General features: G+C 39.5%; 1 protein-coding gene across 2 annotated transcripts; it reads left to right on the top strand.

The window, feature by feature from the left end:
• Positions 1-10,774, top strand: anxa3a (annexin A3a). 2 transcript variants are annotated; one of them, XM_071923841.2, is made up of 15 exons: positions 1-45; positions 1,588-1,635; positions 1,723-1,770; positions 2,110-2,197; positions 2,428-2,522; positions 3,620-3,733; positions 4,376-4,466; positions 5,441-5,520; positions 5,850-5,906; positions 6,014-6,107; positions 6,231-6,326; positions 6,572-6,630; positions 7,189-7,311; positions 10,058-10,168; positions 10,436-10,774. In XM_071923841.2, exons 2-14 carry the CDS (start codon positions 1,621-1,623, stop codon positions 10,115-10,117), a joined length of 1,020 nt encoding a protein of 339 aa, XP_071779942.2. In that variant the 5' UTR covers positions 1-45; positions 1,588-1,620; the 3' UTR covers positions 10,118-10,168; positions 10,436-10,774. The 2 variants fall into 2 exon arrangements, with proteins under 2 accessions (XP_071779942.2, XP_071779941.2); XM_071923840.2 differs by lacking the exon at positions 10,058-10,168 and having other exon boundaries at positions 10,436-10,772.
• The last annotated feature ends 9,070 nt before the right edge of the window (positions 10,775-19,844 follow it).

The following is a 19,844-nucleotide window of genomic DNA, read 5'->3' as shown; positions in this document are numbered from 1 at the left end:
GTGTGGCGGAATACCTGCAAGCTTCCTGTTCTGACAGAGATCCAGGTAAGATTTGTCTTCCTTCATTGTCTTCTTTCTTTCTTCTCTGTGAATTTAATGTTACATTTGAACTGTGTGGTGAAGATGAATTAAAAAAGTTATTAGATGTTAATCAGACGTTTATATTCAGTTACCAGTTTAAATACAGATGAGCAACTTTTCTCACAAATGTAGCTTTCCCTGACGAAAAATCACCATGATGTGTCTAATATTACTGTAGGAAACTCTTTCAGTGTATCTGTGGTGCAATAGTGAGTTTATATGAATTAATTTGATGTGATTTAATCTTTATTTCCCGGCAGGCTGGCTGAGCAGGATGCTTCTCCAGCAACGCCCTGCTGTAAAACCATAGTGTATCCCCTATGGTATCACTATATATTCATATAGAGGGACTTAAAGTGTGTGTAGGATTTAATAATGAGTTTATAGTATGCTTATCACACTTTATGATAGTTATTAATATCCCTATAATATTCCTGTTGGGACTCACAGTGTGTCTGTAGTACTCAGTTGGCTAGTAGTGAGTTTATAGTGACCTTATTATACTTAATGGTTATTATCTCCTATAGTATTCCTATAATATTCCTATAGGGTCTTAAAGTAGTCTATGGTTTACAGTTTAACCGTGTCGTATTGCCATCAATGGGAATGTATTTCGGGGTATGAAATAGTTTTTGGCCTTACAGCTCTCTGGTTTCTAAACTGATCATGTAAAACTGATCCAGTCTTAAGCAGTAAGTGTAGTGAGGCTGACAGGATCTGTGACATTTAACAGGGAGGAGACCATGTAAAGGTGTGTGTCAACAGGAAGAACTACAGTAATCCTATAGTACATTTTAAGGATACTATACAGATATCACTGCAAAACCTTATAATATTATGCAGCTGCTTCTGGCCAAGAGATAGATATCACAAATCATCTGTCAGAGGAAAAACAAACAAACTAGAAAGTACCAGAAAGTACTATAAGGCCTCCATAAACTCACTACTGAGTAACATAGACACACTTTAAGTCACTATAGAAATATTATAGGAATATTATAGTGATACCATAGGTGTTCAAAATACCATTAAGTACCATACGGTGACTATAAAGCCACTATTGAGCACCACAGACCCACTGTAAATCCCTATAGGAATATCATAGGAATATTAAAGTGATACTACAGGGTATTACACATTTTCAAGAAAACTTTATTGTCCATTATCGCAAGCAACATGGAAATTATTTTTTGGGCTTGTATCAAGCTCCTCAAACACAAAACAGAGAGACAGCAATCAAAACTAAAGTTATAAACAAATGTAAAATGACAACAACAAATAACAAACAAAACATTTCCCTTGAAGTATGATAAGGTCGTTATAAACTCACTTTTGAGTACCACAGACACATTATAAGTCACTATAGGAATATCATAGTAATATTGCGGTGACTTGTGTTTATTATGAGTGTAGTTTGGCAAAAAAAACAGCTGCAACATATGACTTGTCACCATAAATCACAGAACAACCATAAAGCTTTAATATTCTAATGTGTTTCCTCTACAGCTCCTACCAGCCCACACACTGCCTGTTGTTGCCATGGCGTCTCTATGGGTGAGCCAGGCTCTGTGTGTTTATTTTATCATAAAGTTTTGACTATTCATACATAACCAACAATTCATCTCACTGTTCATTCTGCAGGATGACCTGGACAGTCTGGTGAACGCCCCGTCCTCCTTCACAGCAACGGTAGAGTCCACTTTTAACTTAGATTAGATTAGTTTACACTGATTTAACTTCTGTTTACTTCACTGTTATTTAGTATAGCAGAAATGACAGAACTACTGGAAATAAAAGAGAAGAAAATGCAAACTTTTCAGTGCATGTAGTGGAGAGTAAACCGACCTCAAATCAGTTTATGCAGCTTTTTATTTGAAGAAATAGAGTTTACACACCGTTTTAGTCCGGACAAAAACAACAAAGTGCATAAGTAACAAGTAAGGGAAGTAAAGAAAATGAAGTGAGAGTGTTCCTTTCTTCTTCTTGTTGTGGGATATGAATTCACCTCCTGTGTTTCCTGTGTTTCAGACCGGGGAGAGAGGAACCATCAAGCCCAAAGCAAACTTTGATGCAGGAGACGATGCTGTGGCTCTCAGGAAAGCCATCGAAGGACTCGGTACACACACACACACACACACACACACACACACACACACACACACACAGGCATATTATATGAGGATAGGGTCTTTGAAGGAAAAATGCTTGCCTGATGATGCTCACATAGTTTACCCGCCTTTTTATTTACAGCTACATCTCTGTTTAACATATTGTCATGTGGTCATATTGTGTTCGTTGTTGATATACTTCCGCTCCAAGAAAACATACTTTTTAACTTTTTTTTAGGCACCACAGAGAAGACGCTGATCGACATCCTGACCCACAGGAGCAGCGCTCAGCGGCAGCTCGTCTGCACAGCGTACCAGGCAGCTACAGGCAGAGTAAGACACCTGTCCTCATGTGAAGGGTTTTAATACTAAACTCTATATATGCAGTTCGGAAAAAATGCTGCTACCTGGAATTTATCAGTAAATATTTCAAAACACAAATTAATTGTATCCTCAAAAACATGTAAGAAGGTGTTAAAGCTGCACCAGGCCGCTCTGCACACTGGCGCCTCCAACTGGCTGTGAGAGGTAACTGTCTCAATTTTAAAGACTTCAAAACCCAGAAATCCTGTAACTAAACTACACACACGTCAGTAAACTACACACTCCTTGGACCTCAGGCCTGGTGCGTAGTTAACTATGTACCAGATAGTTATTTTGAAACAACAGCTAGCTATTTAAAAATGGCCACTGGAGAGGAATGTCTACTTTTATACATTTCCATTCTCCGCTTAAAGAAAAAAAAATGAAGAGAAGGTGGAACATGCATTCTTTAAAAAGCAGCATCAGCATCCACATCTGACAAGTTCCTTCCTCTCTGGTGACCCAGATAAGAAGCAGCTACCTACAGCTTGTGCACTGAGATGTTGTTGGTATGTGTTCGGTGTGTGTTTACACCGGAAAGGTCTACTTCTTCTTCGTTGGTAGTCTGTAACAAGCCTAAATGTTGTCTTGAGTTTGCAGTATATAACTCATATAATATATTAAGCTACATTAACCTATTTTGCTCCTAAATGTGGTCTTCTCAGTGTCTGGTGGAGGTGGTGAAGAGGTTCGAACGCTCACTAGCTGCAGTTTAGGAAACACGTTTGTATTTCACTTTAAGTTTAGATTCATCACTCCCTGTGTATCCAACACCTGAAATTAATTTTGGAAAATAGGGAGAATCTGCAGCGTCTCATTTAGTCTGCTGCAGCCCCACTGTGTGATTTAAGCTTATAAACAGGTGTATCTATATAAAAACTCTTGCCTCATGCAGCTTTAACCTGCTAAATAACCATCAGACTTTATGTGAACACCAGTGAACTGTCAGTATGACTTTGCTCACCTGTAGTTGGAAGCCTGTACAGTATTTGCATGAGCATGGGTGTGGTTTTGTGCGAGTACACAAATGTGAGTGTGCGTGCCATCTCTCCCTGTGTTTACCCTAGACGTTGGAGGAGGACCTGAAAGGGGACACCCACGGTGACTTTGAGGACCTGCTGGTGGCGCTGGTCACGCCTCCCGCAGCGTTCGACTGCCATGAAGTCACCCGGGCCATGAAAGTCAGCCGCCTCATTTTCTCTGCTTCTTATTGTTTTTCTCACTGGGAGATTTTATTCCATAACCTTACAAATCCAATTTGGGCGAGGAAAAAAAGTGATGCCTGAGATTCATTAAACAATTCAACTCGATTCAGTTCAGTTTAGTTCAAAACTTTATTGTCTCGTAACAGACATTTAGTTTGCAGATTGGGTTTACACTAAAAACACGAAAAAGAGACATAATAAAGACATATAGCAAATCATAATATACTGTATACCATATGGTCAAACAGCATGTTGATAAGACCAGACAGGGAGTCATTAGCTCGATATAGTGCAATAAAAAGTCACTCATCATATACAGGAATAAATTGCTACATAAATTAATTAATGTGTAAATTAAGCAATCTAACTGCAGAGAGTACAAAGTCTAATATCTAATAGTCTAGAGTCTAATATTTCCAGCCAGTGTTTATTTAGTCAGATTGTGTCCCTGTTTTTAAAATGGTGGATATCTTGTTTCAGAATGAAGCTTGTGATCCAAGTGGTTTATCTTGAACCAGTGAACTTAAATCTATCCATATCTTCCACTTTATTATTATTTTTCATGATCTAAGTGCAGTTTAGACAATCAGCTGCTGGAGTAACACTGTGACATTGCAGGGAGCCGGGACGAGTGACAGTATCTTGATTGAAATCTTCGCCTCAAGATCCAACCAGCAGATCAAAGCTCTGTGTGACGTCTACTTGGAAGGTAAAGATCGTGAACTCTGTTCATTCTTATCAAGCTATCAAATTAAAATGGAGAGCAGTGATATTATGTTGCATACATACACTGCAGGCAATTTCTCTGTGTTAGAAAGATTTTGCCACTTGCAATTTATCAGTGAATATTTCAGAAACAAATTATTCATAATAATTTTGTTAGAAGGGTCTTAAGATGACTCAAAACTTTAATAGCAACCTGAAATGTGCCGTACCTTTGCACCAGCAGGCATTCTATACCGACAGTTCATACAAATATTTCTCAGAGGCAGAAATAATCTCATTGGTTGAGTTAAACCTCAGCGGGCGTTTTCTCTCCCAGCCACACTGGCAACTAACCATCCATCAGTTGGAAATCCTGTTGGAGTTTTACTTCTACAAATATTTCTAGGAGGCAGAGCTGCTCTGGAGGCAGAAATAATCTCATTGGTTGAGTCAAACTCAGTGGGCGGAGCCAAAGAACCACAGTTTATCTGGCTAAGTAACATTAGACTGAAGCTCAGTGAAAAAGACAAGAGGTAAGAGAGGAGGAAGTTAATATTATGAAGCCTAGCGCTCTGCTAGGTTAGCTAGCTGACCTTCAAGTTCAAGCTAGCCATACTAGCCTATAGCTAGCTAGGTTAGCTAGTTAGCTAGCTGACCTTCCAACGTCATGATGTCATGGTGATAAAAGAATGATAAAGCCATTGCTATTTATATATTTTACTTATATTTTGACCGTTCAAGTTTGCCAGCTAACTTGTGCTGTGAACACCTGTGGTTCTTTGGCTCCGCCCACTGAGGTTTAGCTCAACCAATGAGATTCTTCCTGCCTCCAGAGCAGCTCTGCCTCCAACTAAAACTCCAATCTGCATTTTATAAGAGCAGGTGTAAACACTTTGAAATGGTGAATATCTTGTTTTGGGATGAAACTCCTTTCAAATATCAGTATCATCTGTTCATCTTGGACGTTTTCCCCAACAGAAACGGAGAAGAAGTTGACCCTTGACCTGAAGAAGGAAGTTTCTGGAGAATATTCCACAGCCTTGCTCCTCTTGGCTGAGGTTTGTCCCTCTGATATAAATGGAAAACACAGTTACTGGTGGATCATCTGTCTCCCTATTTACTTGTATTGTCTCATTGTTTGTATTGAGTTGTTATTGATGTTGTGTGTCTCAAAATTTCAAGCTAAAATTTATGACATTGTGCATTAAACAAACAACTGGATTCAATGATTAATGACAGAGCATTATTTTTTTATTATTTCATCCAGGATAGGATGTAAAACTTCAGAAGACTTCAAATTTGGGAAAATCTTCTTCCTTAATTGGCTGAATTGAAAGTGAAGTGAGCCCAAACTTGATGTGAATTAATGTTTTGGTTTCATCTCCAGGGCAAGAGGGACGAGAGCAGCACAGTAGATACAGAAAAGGCGAGAGAAGATGCCAAGGTGCCGTTTCTCAACACTTCAACACAGTTTTCTGGTTGTGATGCATACAGCAGAGTTTCAGCTCAGGGAAAATGTTTTTGTCTTTTTTTTCCCACCCGTTCCCTCAGACTCTTTACAATGCCGGGGAGAAGAAGTGGGGCACCGACGAAACCAAGTTCATCGACATCCTGTGCCACAGAAGCATTCCTCAGCTGAGACAAAGTACGTCATGTTAAACTGTTTGTGTCCAGCTGGGCTACAACAGAGTTGGTTTTGACAAATCACAGTGAATGTAGAGTAATTCAGGCTTTATAGTGACACTTTCTCTTCGTCTTCTTTGCGTAGCTCTTGTGGAATACAAGAATATCAGTGGAAAAAGCCTTCAGGAAAGCATCGAAGGAGAGATGTCAGGAGAACTGGAGGAACTGCTGGTGGCTATTGGTAATATCATTTAGTTACTAATATGCAATATTGTACTTGGAAGGGTTTTAACCCAAAATAATAAAAAAAAGTGATGTTCTCTGTTTGATATTTCAAAAATAAAGATGATGGGATCATCAAAAATGTTTACTATCATATAATCAAAAAAAACATCAATTTTCAAATGGTTATCTCATTATTTTTGTATAAATGCTGTTTTTTATTAATTCTTTCCATTGTTGAACATAACTTTGTCCCTCCTCCAGTGAAATGTGTGAAGAATGTGCCGGCCTACCTAGCAGAACGCCTGTATGAGAGCATGAAGGTGAATATACATATAATAATAATAATAATAATAATAATAATAATAATAATATATATAAGTTTAGGTTGCAGATCATTGCACATTGAGACATACAGAAAAATCCTACTCCACCATAGTTTTGTTAACTGAAAAAATGTGTCCTTTTATATAAAGAAAGTACAGGAAAAAATATAAATAATTTAAAAATATAAAAAAAATATATAAAGCTATTCAACAGGGAGGACATTGATTTCAAATGTCTTTTATGCAGCGATGCAGAAGTCCTATTTTTTTTTACTGAATGCTTACTGAACTACTGCTGCACTGTCTGCATCCCCAAGAGGGGGACTACTAGACGTTACAAGGACCGGTCTGGGAACTAGTGGGTTGAGAGAATCTAGAGTTTGGTATCACGATCTTCTATTTTGGTTCTACTGAATAACATTCCATAAAGAACTGTCTGCAGTACTAATGCAGGATAGATGCAGGATAAACACTAGAAGGGAAAATCTGTGTAAGAACTTGTCACGTACCTTGATGGGTGTGTGTGTGTGTGTGTGTGTGTGTGTGTGTGTTCAGGGCGGAGGAACAGACGAAGCCACTCTGAACCGGATCATGGTGAGCCGGTCTGAGATCGACCTGCTGGACATCAGGGCCGAGTTCAAGAAGCTCTACAGCTACTCTCTGCACTCCGCCATCGAGGTGAGGGACTGCTCTCCTCCTAACCAGAATCTGTTTCCTATCCCTCGGTCACACTTAAAGGATAAGTTCGGCAGTTTTGGACCTATATGTAATTTGTCTCTTCCATACCTGTAGCACTTGGATCCCCAGAGAATACTGGCTCCTGAGTCAGCTGTCGGTTGCTTCTTGCTGCTAACAAGTGGAGCCTACAAATGTCTTTTTTGGAGATATTTTGACAAAACCCCCCATTTGGATTCATTAGCTGATTATCAAATCCGTCGATACTTGTGTCCTCGTGGAGAAAGTTGTTCCCAAGTCGTCTCGGAGAGAACGATCGTCTCATGAAAGTGAGAACAGAGAAGCTTCCTCACAGTTTCAGATGGACTGTGTGCTTCACATCTCGCATGTGATTAATTAAGACACACCGCTGTTAATTTTCCCACCTGTTTCAGCTGGCTCTGTGCTGTAGACTGCAGCGCTGCTCGGACGCGATGTGTCATTCTCGCAATGAATCTTGGGGCTTTCTATTCGTTTTTGTCGGTCAAGTCTCCATCCAATGCATCCTCGACTGGCAAGGAAACTTATGGGATCTTTATCCATCCTCCATCCTCCGTCCTGTCGTTCTTTTGTTTTGGAATCGTGCTTCGGTGGTTAGATATTACGTAAAGCGCGTCATGGAGGACACAAGAACGCACAAGAACGCATATTCATAATCAGCCATGTTAGCAGCAAGAGGCAGCAGAGCTCACCGTTTCAACAGACAGCTGATTCTGGAGCCAATATTGTCTGTGGGTCCAAATACTACAGGTATGGAAGAGACAAATTATATATAGGTCCAAAATCGCCAAACTGATCCTTTAATGCATTGAATGCTCTCAGAGAATGCTCTGATGAGAGAATCTTTTGCTGCTGCATCACTGCATTGCAATGCAAGTGTTACATGCGTTGGATTTAATCTATTATGCATTGATTTATCTTGTTTTTACTTCTTCTCTGTGATGAAAACTTTGCATCAGTGGATCAAAGTTTGAATGCAAATGTATGTTGTCATAATCGATAACCAGGCTGTATCAGTTTCACCTCAGTAGACAAAAGGATCCTTGCATAGACTTCTGCACATAGTTTGCAGCAACACAAATGCATTACAAATTAAGTGGATTTTGCTGGACTTTTTGGTTTAGTTTGAAGCCGATCTTTTTCATTATATATCTTGTATTGGCTTCTGTGGATGTAGCTGTCTGAGGTTTTATGAGTCATGAGAGTTTCATTCATCAAAATATGATCTTACTGACAGAAATTTACAACAGCTTGATATGATTTAGCAAGCCGCTTTGTTATCTGTGAAGCCAAATATTTGTGGATAATGCAAGAGCCCCAAGGCCTTCTGAGACCCGCTAAGACTAAATACTAAAGACAAAATGACTAATCCACCGGATCACTTGAACTGTGTGAAATGAAAAGGTGCCTGAATGCCTCAGTGCGGGCTTCTATTCATATCACACAATCCAATCTGTCACTAACATCTGAGGTAACATTTTATCATTTGAACTTTATCAAGTCTTTGAGTGTACACTCTAAAAACAAGGGGATCATTGGTTATCTTCCCAAAATGCAATGGGAGCCAATAAGCCAATAAAGATATTTGCTCTCCTGAGGAACACTAAAGGGTTCCTTGAAGAACCCTCCATATGGTAAAGGTTCGTAGAGGTACCATTACGGTCCATGAACCCCTTATGAAGGGATTCTTCAAGGACCCATCTGGGTTTCCCTATGGTTGCACTATTTCTAAAGGTTCCTCAAAGTCCTTTTACTTTTTAGAGTGTATGGTGCTGGGGTTCTGTCTGCTATTTTATTTTGCAACTTGTGGCAGTCCAGGTGGGTGGGGTCTCCACTCCCAGTTGAATAATGTAGAAGAAAAAAAAAGGACACCACCTACCTGGTGAACCCCAAGAGGCAAATGGGATGATGGGCGTTGTTTTCAGACTGGGAAATCACCAGCAGCCACCAGCCAGACGATAGTAAATTCTGGCTGTAGCTGGTAAGTTTGTTTTCTCTCCCAGCCACACTGGCAAGTAACCATCCATCAGTTGGAAATCCTGTTGGAGTTTTAGTTGTACAAATATTTCTAGGAGGCAGAGCTGCTCTGGAGGCAGAAATAATCTCATTGGTTGAATTAAACCTCAGTGGGCGGAGCCAAAGAACCACATTTTTTCTGGCTTAGTAACATTAGACTGAAGCCCAGTGAAAAAGAGAAGAGGAAGCCTAGCGCTCTGCTACTAACTGAAAAAATACAATCTAGCCTTGCTAAGTTATCTAGGTTAGCTAGTTAGCTAGCTGACCTTCCAAGTTCAAACTAGCCATACTAGCCTATAGCTAAGTAGGTAAGCTAGTTAGCTAGCTGCTGACCTTCAACATTATGATGCCATGATCATGACTGAATGAAAAAATAAGTCATTGTGTTATATTTGTATTTATATTTTGACCAGAGTTGCCGTTCAAGTTTTCCAGTTAGCTAACTTGCACTCTGAAAAACTGTGGTTCATTGACTCCGCCCACTGAGGTTTAACTCAACCAATCAGTTTATTCCTACCTTCAGAGCAGCTCTGCCTCATGTTTACCTGAGTTTAACTAAAACTCCAATCTGCATCCCAAAAACCTAATTGGCTGGTATTATAGTGAAAGCTGAATTTGGGGATGTACTAGCCAGTGTGGCCAGTAGACAAAAAAAGTGAGTTTCCTGCCTTGGTTGTGTTGCTCTGTCCTCCAGTCGGATCTGTCGGGCCAACACGGGGACTGTGTGAAGGCCATCTGCGGAGGAGACGACTAGCTAACCGTCCGTCCCAGACCCAGAAGAAACCTGCTTCCTCTGTGACTCACTGTAGGCGTACTGACTCTTTCCAATCCTTCCATTTCAAATTCACTGTGTGCTTCATCTTCAAACTACTAACTGAAACTTGTTTACAGTCTTAGAGCACATGGCTTTGAAAGATAGGCATCATATGAAATTAGAAAAAGATAGCACAGAACCTGGAGACTTTCAGTGGAGACTCGCAGGGCATTAAAGATTGATTTGAAACATGCAGCGAGCTCGTCCGCAGCGCCAACTGAAGTGCTAATACTGAATTCTGTTTGTGTGTCGTTTCAGTCTGATTGCCGTGGGAAATATGAGAAGGTTCTGCTAAAAATTTGCGGAGGAGATGATGAGTCGTAGGAGCGCTCCCCTGACATCTCACCCTCTCTGCCAACGCTAACCACTTACATCTCTCTCCATCTCTATTTCCTTCTCCCTCGTTCCATCTCTAGCTTCTTAATTTCTCACCCTCTCAGTCGAGTTTCAACAACTCAAGCATCCACAAAATACCAGAGAAAAAAACTTTCTAACTGCATAATGACTATATTCCGATGTGTTAAAGGGAACATCCACCCAAAAACTAACTCTATTAAAAAACAGTTTTTGGGGAAATACCTTGCATTTCTGAGTCCATTTTGTTGTTTGGTGTATTTTACTTTTTCCCTGTGGATAAATATATGAAAGGTAGATAAGTTGACGTCACCTCCAGATGTTTCCAGCAGCTCCAATGGAGTTTGATATGAGAAAATGTTTCAGGATGTAAAACATCAGCGGTAGACGTCAGGTTTTGGTGTCAGTCCCTCAGAATCAAAGAGCGAGGGCTTCTTTCTAGAGCCGCCATTTTGCACCAAGAGACGTTCAACAATCATACAGGGAGAAATCCATCGTAGAAGAGGAGAGAGACCAGTTTCTCCACCCACAGGAGCAGGAGAGAGACAAGGTTGGGGTTTGAGTATGGGGTGCGACTCTCACTTTTTCTTGATCGGAAATACTTGCTTTCTTACTATCACAATCGCTATCATTGTTTCTCTCTCCACCTACATGTATAACCAACAGCAGAATGCAACAAGTTCAGGCACGTTCTCTGGCAGTTGTCAAAAGGCATTCTGGGAAATGTAGGAAATCACTAACTGAAGTAGAAGTAGGCAAGGCAGGTTAAGTAAATTGCAACACTTTAACTTTGACTAACTCCTGAAATGCATTGAACATCACAGATTTTTATGTAACTGTAAAACTAACTGACTATTTTTTTTTATTTTTCCTTTAACATGTGTATCAACATATGGAAAAGTACTGTCAGTACATTGGCAGCTCTCCCTTTTAGTGTGTTTATCCTGCATCAAGCCAAATCAAGCAAATGTAACCAGACAGTGATGTCATCAAAAACATACGTAGGCTGGAGCAAGATTAGAAGCATTCAAATGTGTTTTAGTCGTTCAAACGTAAATTACAACCATTACAATAGGAAACAATAAGTAAACATGTAAGTAAACAAATACATAAAGTGATAGTGTTAGCAAAAACTCTTTAGTTGTGTCAGAGAGTGAGATACATTTATGGAAGTAGTAATTGTTATATGATCTTTATCTTGTTGCATTGTTCTGCTTTGCTTGTCAGCTTATTCAGCTCTTTGCTGTTTATTTCCCTCTGGTATCCGTGTAACTTCCAGAAATAATAAACAGCTTTATGAATTACTGCTGCTGATGCTGTTCATTCTTAACATTTTGTACTCTGTGACACACTGACATACTTACGGCCTTGTTGTTCATTGCGGCTCCCAGCAGGGGGCACTACAGCCCCAACAGCAGGGTTTGGAAAGGTTTTAATGTCCCTTGTCCTTACTTTGTTGTGGAAACCCTAGGAGCCTCTCAAGGCCCCCAGGGGTCCCCAGGCCATATTTTTGGAAACTTCGCCTATGGGGATTAAATGTTCTTACCCCATTTCGTCACTGCAGGAGACATGCACATACAGTACATTCATGTTATTGTATTGTTTGTATTTTTGTATTATTGTATTAAAGTAAATAAAAATACATTGGCACTCATGATGAAAGTGTAAAAAAACCTGTTAATGTAATAAAGGTTCCTGGATAATGTCATAACACTACATTAACTGGAATGTATTACTTTATAAGGCGTGTACATTTTTTAATGATGTAATAATATTGACTTATAATGTAGGCTAATAACTATTAAAAAATTGTAATAACAAGTGTAATAATTAGTGTAGTAACTCAAGTTGTTACAGTATAAGTCAGTATTATTATTACATCATCATGCTACATCCCTTTGAAGTTATAATTGCCAATTACAGTAAGAATGTGATATCATTTATTACATTAACAGGTTTAATTACAATTTTGACCCATTTAGAGGGACCCATTACAGGGTTAGTTATTACATTAGTTGTTACAGACACCACAACCTGGTGGATCCTGGCCAATCAGAGGGCAGAAAGAGAATTTCCCTCTTAGGAAATCAATAAAGTATATAAAAAAATATGTTGCCATATATATTGTCTCCCTTGTAAAAGAATAAACTTGTTCTCAATGGGACTTCCTGATAAAATAAAAGTTCCAAAATAATATTTATGCACAGTGTTTGGTTCAAATTAATATTTACATTTAGCGTTTAGCTGCCATTCATTTAGCTGAGAATCGGTGACTTAAAAAAATGAGCAACATTAGAGTAAGCTTCAATTCCTGGATCACCAGCATAGAAAACAACCAGTAGTGAGGAGGTCAAAGGTCAGAGCCAAGAGATTTACCAAAATAAGCGACAGTAAGGGTGAAACTTTAGTTTGTTTTTTCAAGGAACCCTCCACCTTTATGTCTGGAAGAGCAGAATCTGACCTTGGTGTTCTGATAATTCCTTCATGCACCTCATCTGAATAGACGAGTAAATGGAAAACAATTTGCACAAGGCTGAGACAAGTCTAATTCATCCATTAGGGAAGAACAGGGAGGAGGAAAAAATCAATATGTCTCATTTGCAAAGGCCTTGCTGTTAATGATGCAGAACGGCCTTGTGGAGACAGACAGAGAGACAGACAGAGAGACAGACAGACAGAGAGAGAAACAGACAGAGAACAGACAGACAGACAGACAGACAGACAGAGAAAGAAACAGATAGAGAGAAACAGACAGACAGAGACACAGACTGAGAGACAGAGAAAGAGAAACAGACAGACAGAGAGAGAGAGACAGAGACACAGGCACACAGAGAGACAGACAGACAGACAGAGAGAAACAGGCAGACAGAGAGACAGACAGACAGAGAAACAGAGAGACAGACAGACAGAGAAACAGACAGACAGAGAAACAGACAGACACAGAGAAACAGACAGACAGAGAAACAGACAGACAGAGAAACAGACAGACACAGAGAAACAGACAGACAGAGAAACAGACAGACAGAGAGACAGACAGACAGAGAAACAGACAGACACAGAGAAACAGACAGACAGAGAAACAGACAGACAGAGAAACAGACAGACACAGAAACAGACAGACAGACAGATAGAGAAACAGACAGACAGACAGACAGACAGACAGACAGACAGACAGACAGAGAGTGAGACAGACAGACAGACAGACAGACAGACAGACAGACAGACAGACAGACAGAGAGACAGACAGACAGACAGACAGAGAGTGAGACATTAAAGCACACAGCAGCTAACTCAGGCTTTTCTGAAGGCTGAACCCCTTATCTTAGAAAGGGGACTCATAAATATAATATACAGGCTTAACAGCTTGTATGCAGAGGTGTGACCAAGTCAACTTTGCTGAGTCCCAAGTCAGTTTCAAGTCAAGTTCCAAGTCTAAATGTAGATTACCAAGTCGAGTCCAAGTCAAGTCCATGTCATTAATGTCAAGTCTCAAGTCTAAATGCAGAACAGCAAGTCAAGTCAGAACAAATCAAGAGTCCAGTATCAATTTAATATCTTAAAGAAAACTAAATATCTAGGACTTTTCAATGCAATATGGTTTTAATAGGATAAAAACTTGGTAAGAGCATCATGAGTTTGATTTCTATAATCAGTTTCAACTTCAATAAATTCAATCATTCCATACAAATTCAGAAAACAGAATTTAAATTCAGTCGTCCGCTGGAACAAATCTCATCACTTTCAATCTAAGTCATTTACACAAACACAAGATCTCAAGTCAAGACTTTAGAAACCTTTTCAAGTCATCAAAGTACAAGTCAGAGTCAAGTCCCAAGTCACCAGAACCCAAGTCAAGTCAAGTCTCAAGTCTTCTCTTCATGCATCAAGTCAAGTCTCAAGCAATTAAAACTGTGACTCGAGTCCAAGTCATGTGACTAGAGTCCCCGCCTCTGTTGTATGTTATGTGTTTATCAGGAGAAACATTTAGTTGTAAGAAACATTTAAGGATTTTTTTTTTTTTTTTGTTAAATCATCTTATTGCACTGACAGATAATTTTACCGATTTCAACAAATTTGACTTTTCAGGATAAAGTTACTTGTTTCAGGACATTTACTTGGTAAAAGTGAAATAGTCTTGGAGAAAGTTTCTTATTTCCAGATTTTCTTCATTGTTTCATGATGATTTCTTGAAAGAAGTCATATTGGCATGAATCAAGTGAAATTTATTGAAACCAGCAAGATTATCTGCCAGTGCAGTGAGATAATTTGACTGAAAATATCACAAAATAAGCTTGATAGGTCTGGAAACAAGTTAAAATCACTGGACAACTTGTCATTTTTTGCAGTGTACAAACTACAAAAAAAAAGAAAAACAAATTCTGGTTCCTTTTAGAGTAAAATAAGTAACTTCTTGTTTGACTAAATGGTAACACCTCTACACACTGTATCCTCCATATTTTAAAGACACTGTATGATTAAATGAGTTTCTAGGATTTTGGAAATTAAGTGCTCAAATGTCACCTGAAATCATGTAGAGGATAAGCATCTAAACTGGCATAGACTTCAAAGACTGGAAGACTAGCTCATCTTTCAGCAAAACATGGCAGCCATTGTAGAAGAAATGTTATGTAGTTCAACCAAATTAGTATATTGCAAAAGAAAACTCTGATGCCTCTCAGTTAACGAGTTAGCAGACTCTTCCTGGTTTCCATCTAAAAAGTAAAAAGTGGGACTTCTCCATTAGCTATACACCTCTACACAAGTTTAAGTCCAAAGTGCAAATTTAGGTTTAGAGTGCAAACCTATTTATGTGTGACTTCATAGTTTTTATTCAGTTTCTGAAGTGAGAGAGACAAAGCATGACATATTTAAACAGCTGACAGAATATGAATGGATCAAATCTATATAAATACATTGATATATAGGTATATAAGTAAATAAATGAAAAGTCAAATGACATCATACACTTGTTTGTTTGATATGGATAAGGATTACATTGGTGTCCCATTCCATGTACACAAGTTGGAGGCAGAGAAGAAGAGTCACATCCTCATCCGACTTGAGTCTTTTTTATATCTTTCTTTCTCTTCCAAAGTCAGCTGAGGCGTTTGCTGACTCATGAGCGCTTGTTGCTGTTTTGTCAATTTGCAAGTCAAATCGGCGGCGTCAACAAAACACTGACATCACTGCAGGTCATGGAAAAGAGTCAAATCAGTCTCCTGTATCTCCTCTATTCTGCTTTCCCACTGTCAGAAACACTGAGGGAAGTGGACTACCCACAAAAAAAGTCTAAAAATAAATAAATGTTTAATTCATGTTTTAAAACACGTTACCCCCAAACTTCCTTTCCTCTAAATCAGATACTGACCCCTTCTCTCTCTGCAGCTCAGCCTCAGCCTCCATCACACAGAGGCCAGCCTCTCTCTCACTGCCTATTGAGGTGGATGAGAGCCTGAAGGCAGAGACGCTTTCCTCATTAAAACCAAGTAATCACCCAGAGTCCTTCACTCTGCCCCCCCCCCCCCCCCCCTCCTCCTCCCTCCTTCCTCCTTCCCTCCGCTGAAGGAAAACAGGAGAGGAAAGGCTGCCAGCCTACATCTTTATCCTCACACAACTCCCTGTCACATCCTGTGTGTGTGTGTGTGTGTGTGTGTGTGTGTGTGTGTGTGTGTGTGTGTGTGGTAGTGATATAGGCGTTTGAGGAGATATCAGCACCACAAAGAAAAAAAATCACTATAATATTCCTATAATAGTCCAATGCTGAGTTCATAGTGGTCTTATTGTATTTTATGGTATTTCTTTTTTTTTTTTTAATCTCATATGGTATAACTATAATATTCCTATGATATTAATCTAATATTATAATATTATTATGGACTTTCATGGTTCCTGTGATATTCAATGCTGAATCAATACTGAGTTTTAGTGATAAATAGTGTTCTTATTCTACTTTTGTATGGTATTGTTTATCTCCAGTGGTATCATTATAATATTTCTGTGATACTCCTATAATAACTAACTCAATACTTAGTGACTTTATTGTACTTTATATCATTGTTGATCTCCTATGATATCACTATAATATTCCTATTGGAACTAAAAGTGGCTATGGTACTCAATACTGAATTTATAGTGACATTATTACTTATTACTTTATTACTTTATAGTGTTTTTTTTCTCTTGGTATCATGATATCAATATTATAGTGGTATCACTATAATATTGCTATGATATTCCTATAGGACCTTACAGTGTTCCTATTGTACTCATATTATGTTAATAGTGACTTTATTGCGCTTTATGGTTTATCCTCTATGGTAGCACTATCATATTCCTAAGATATTTCTATAATATTCAAACTTCACACTTATAGTGTTCCCGTGGTACTCAGTACTGAGTTTATGGTGACTTTATTGTACTTCATGTTTTTTTTCATCTTCTATGGCATCACTGTAATACTCCTATGATATTTCCATAATATTCCTATAGGAACACAGGAACTTATAGGTGCGTCTCTGGTACTTAATACTGAGTTTATGCTAATCTTTTTGTATTTAATGTTTATTTAATCTCCTATCACTATAATATTCCTAAAATATTGCTGTAATATTCCATCAGGGACTAATAGTTTTGCTGTGATGTTTGTGTAGTCTTCTGATTATAGCACAAAGGATTTCAACATCAAATCCTGTGTATTGGTAAATGCTTAGTACTGGATTACTATTCTTTTTCATAGATTTATTTTTCTGCATGAAGCCTGCACTGTGTTTCTGTATCTTATGAGGCGCTGTGTGTTATCAGCGCTGCACACAGACCCAGGAGCCTGCTGGAGGAACCAAACTCCCAGAGGAACGGCAGGAAATGTAGGCCAAGTTCATTGGTGTTCGCTGCGCTCCACACTCAGACTGGTGTGTGTGTGTGTGTGTGTGTGTGTGTGTGTGTGTGTGTGTGTGTAGCAGTCCAGAATTCCAGTGCAGTTTTAACCCTTCTTGACATGAATTCAGGAAGCTTGTCCATCCATTTCCCTTATTATATTCTTCCCAAGTCGAGAAAATAGTGTCTGCACTTTGAAGAGTCTCCATTTTTTTTCTTTGTTTAGCAATTTTTATTGATTTTCCATTAAACCCATCATACAGTGTTTGCAGCATAAATTGGAAATAAAAGTGTATACAAGCATGGGACAGCTGCATTATTCAAATGATTACAATTATGAAAGGTACCCCATCCAACGCCCCCCCCCCCCCCCCCCGCCCCACCCCAACCATCCCCACTTGTCCCCTTAAGTCCAGATCAGATCTTCACAAGAATGATTGTCCATTGAGGTGTTTGTCCAACCAAGGATTGCAGGAGTACATACAATATAGCGCATTATTTAAGGATAAGTGAAGAAGTATCAGTACAAGGAAGATAAAAAAATAAATCAATAAATAAATCAATAAATCAATCAATAAATAAAAAAAGAAAAAAGAAAAAGAAAAAAGGAGGGGGGGGGGGGCTCAAGAGTCTCCATTCTTAAGTTCAACTGCCATTCAAAAGTACAGTAGACTGACCACAGTCTGCCTGTTAACGCCTCCACTGCTTTGTGTGTGAGCATGAAGGAGACTGCATGCATTAGTGATAGTATGGACACATTAACCTTTGTCAGTGGAACTTGTATTTTTAAGTATTTTTTTTATGCATTTATGTGACTTTTGTCTTATTTACATTGTGAGCAGCAACGCTTTTTCCTATCCAAGATGAATTTCTCCTCAGGTACGAATAAAGTTTACCTTATTTTACCTTAGCTTGTGTTTCAATTCAATTCAATTAATTCAATTCATTTCACTTAATTTAAATTCAATTTGATTCAATTCAGCACACTTATTCGACAAAAATCAAAATCAAAGCATCTGCATATTCTATAAATTTATCAAAAACAATGAATACATTTTTTCCCCCCAATTTTGTACAGTCATTTATCTGTTTTGTAAAGTACATTGGTGCAAGCTAGTTTTGTGTTTTAAAGCATTGTCTGACTAAAGAAAAAATATGTAACAGTAAATATCTGCCTTGTGTGTGTGCGTATGTGTGTGTGTGTGTGTGTGTGTGTACACCTTCACTGATCCCCATTGGATGATTACATCCCGCCCCCCCAAACCACACAGAGGTCAGAGGTCAGAGCAGCACCTCTGGAGTTGAAAGGGACTTTGAGCAGGCCATCACTTCAGCAGGCCGGATGCTCGTCAACACAGGAACTTGAACCCGGGCCGTCCGGTTGAAGGATGGTCTCCCTCGTGTGTGTGTGTGCCTGTGTGTGTGTGTGTGTGTGTGCATCATTGTAGGCAAACACCAACAGGTGGCAGCACACACTTCAGGGCCAGAGAACAATAAGTGTGTCAGGAGAGAGAGAGAGAGAGAGAGAGAGAGAGAGAGAGAGAGAGAGAGAGAGAGAGAGAGAGAGAGAGAGAGAGAGCGCAGACCCCCCTGCAGGAACAGGATGTGTCCAGACATGGAGTTCAGAGTCATGTGATCCTCTCTGCTCCTCATCTCTTATGTAATCCCCATCTCAGCCATGTGCTTCTTCCCCTGTAACCAACTGACCTCAATATGCGTAGTGTGATCAATTACCAGCAGAAGTTAGGTTCTTCTTCTCCTCTAGCAATTGATACAGGTAGAGGAAGGGCTTTTGGGGGTGAAATTGTAACATGGTTAGGCAGTGAAGGAATGTAATGTGTAGACCTTGTGGTTTCTCCAGCCTACACAAATGCCTTTGTTCACAAAGCCTGCAGTTCAGACAGCGAAGAGGCAGCTGTCACGCCACTTCCTCATAGGCAGCGTCTGGTGAAGATCACGTTGTTTTTCCTCTGCGGATGAACATCATTAGGCTACAATTAAGGGAGTGTTTGCAGTAAACCACATCATACTGAGCAGCCACAACCTGTGCCCCAGAGAAGACCAGGGAATCCCCTGAGGAAGGTGTTGCTGCACAGGCAGGACAAAGGAACTGGAGAGGCTAGTGCTGTGATAAAGGTTTTTAATGGATAAGATGATCAGTGAAGATAGATCAGCTCAGTGTAGGCTGAGGTTTGTTTCCCCATGCATTCTTTAGAGCCTGTTTTGTGTTCTTCCTCAACCAAACCGGGAGAGGGGGTGAGCGCGCAGACTGTCACTCACGCCGCCCCATCAGAGATGAGCATTGTCTGTGTGCGCTCTTCTTACACCAATCATAACAATAGAAGGGGGCGGGGCCACGCCAGGTTAGGTTGTCACTCTCATTGGGTAATAACAAACCACCCACTTACTTGTGCTGGGAGTCACGAGAGTTCCAAGTTTA

The sequence above is a fragment of the Centroberyx gerrardi genome, chromosome 8, assembly GCF_048128805.1.
Source record: "Centroberyx gerrardi isolate f3 chromosome 8, fCenGer3.hap1.cur.20231027, whole genome shotgun sequence".
NCBI classification, from domain to species: Eukaryota; Metazoa; Chordata; class Actinopteri; order Beryciformes; family Berycidae; genus Centroberyx; species Centroberyx gerrardi.
Note: the sequence above shows the minus strand (reverse complement) of the source record. Positions and strands in the feature narration are given on the sequence as shown.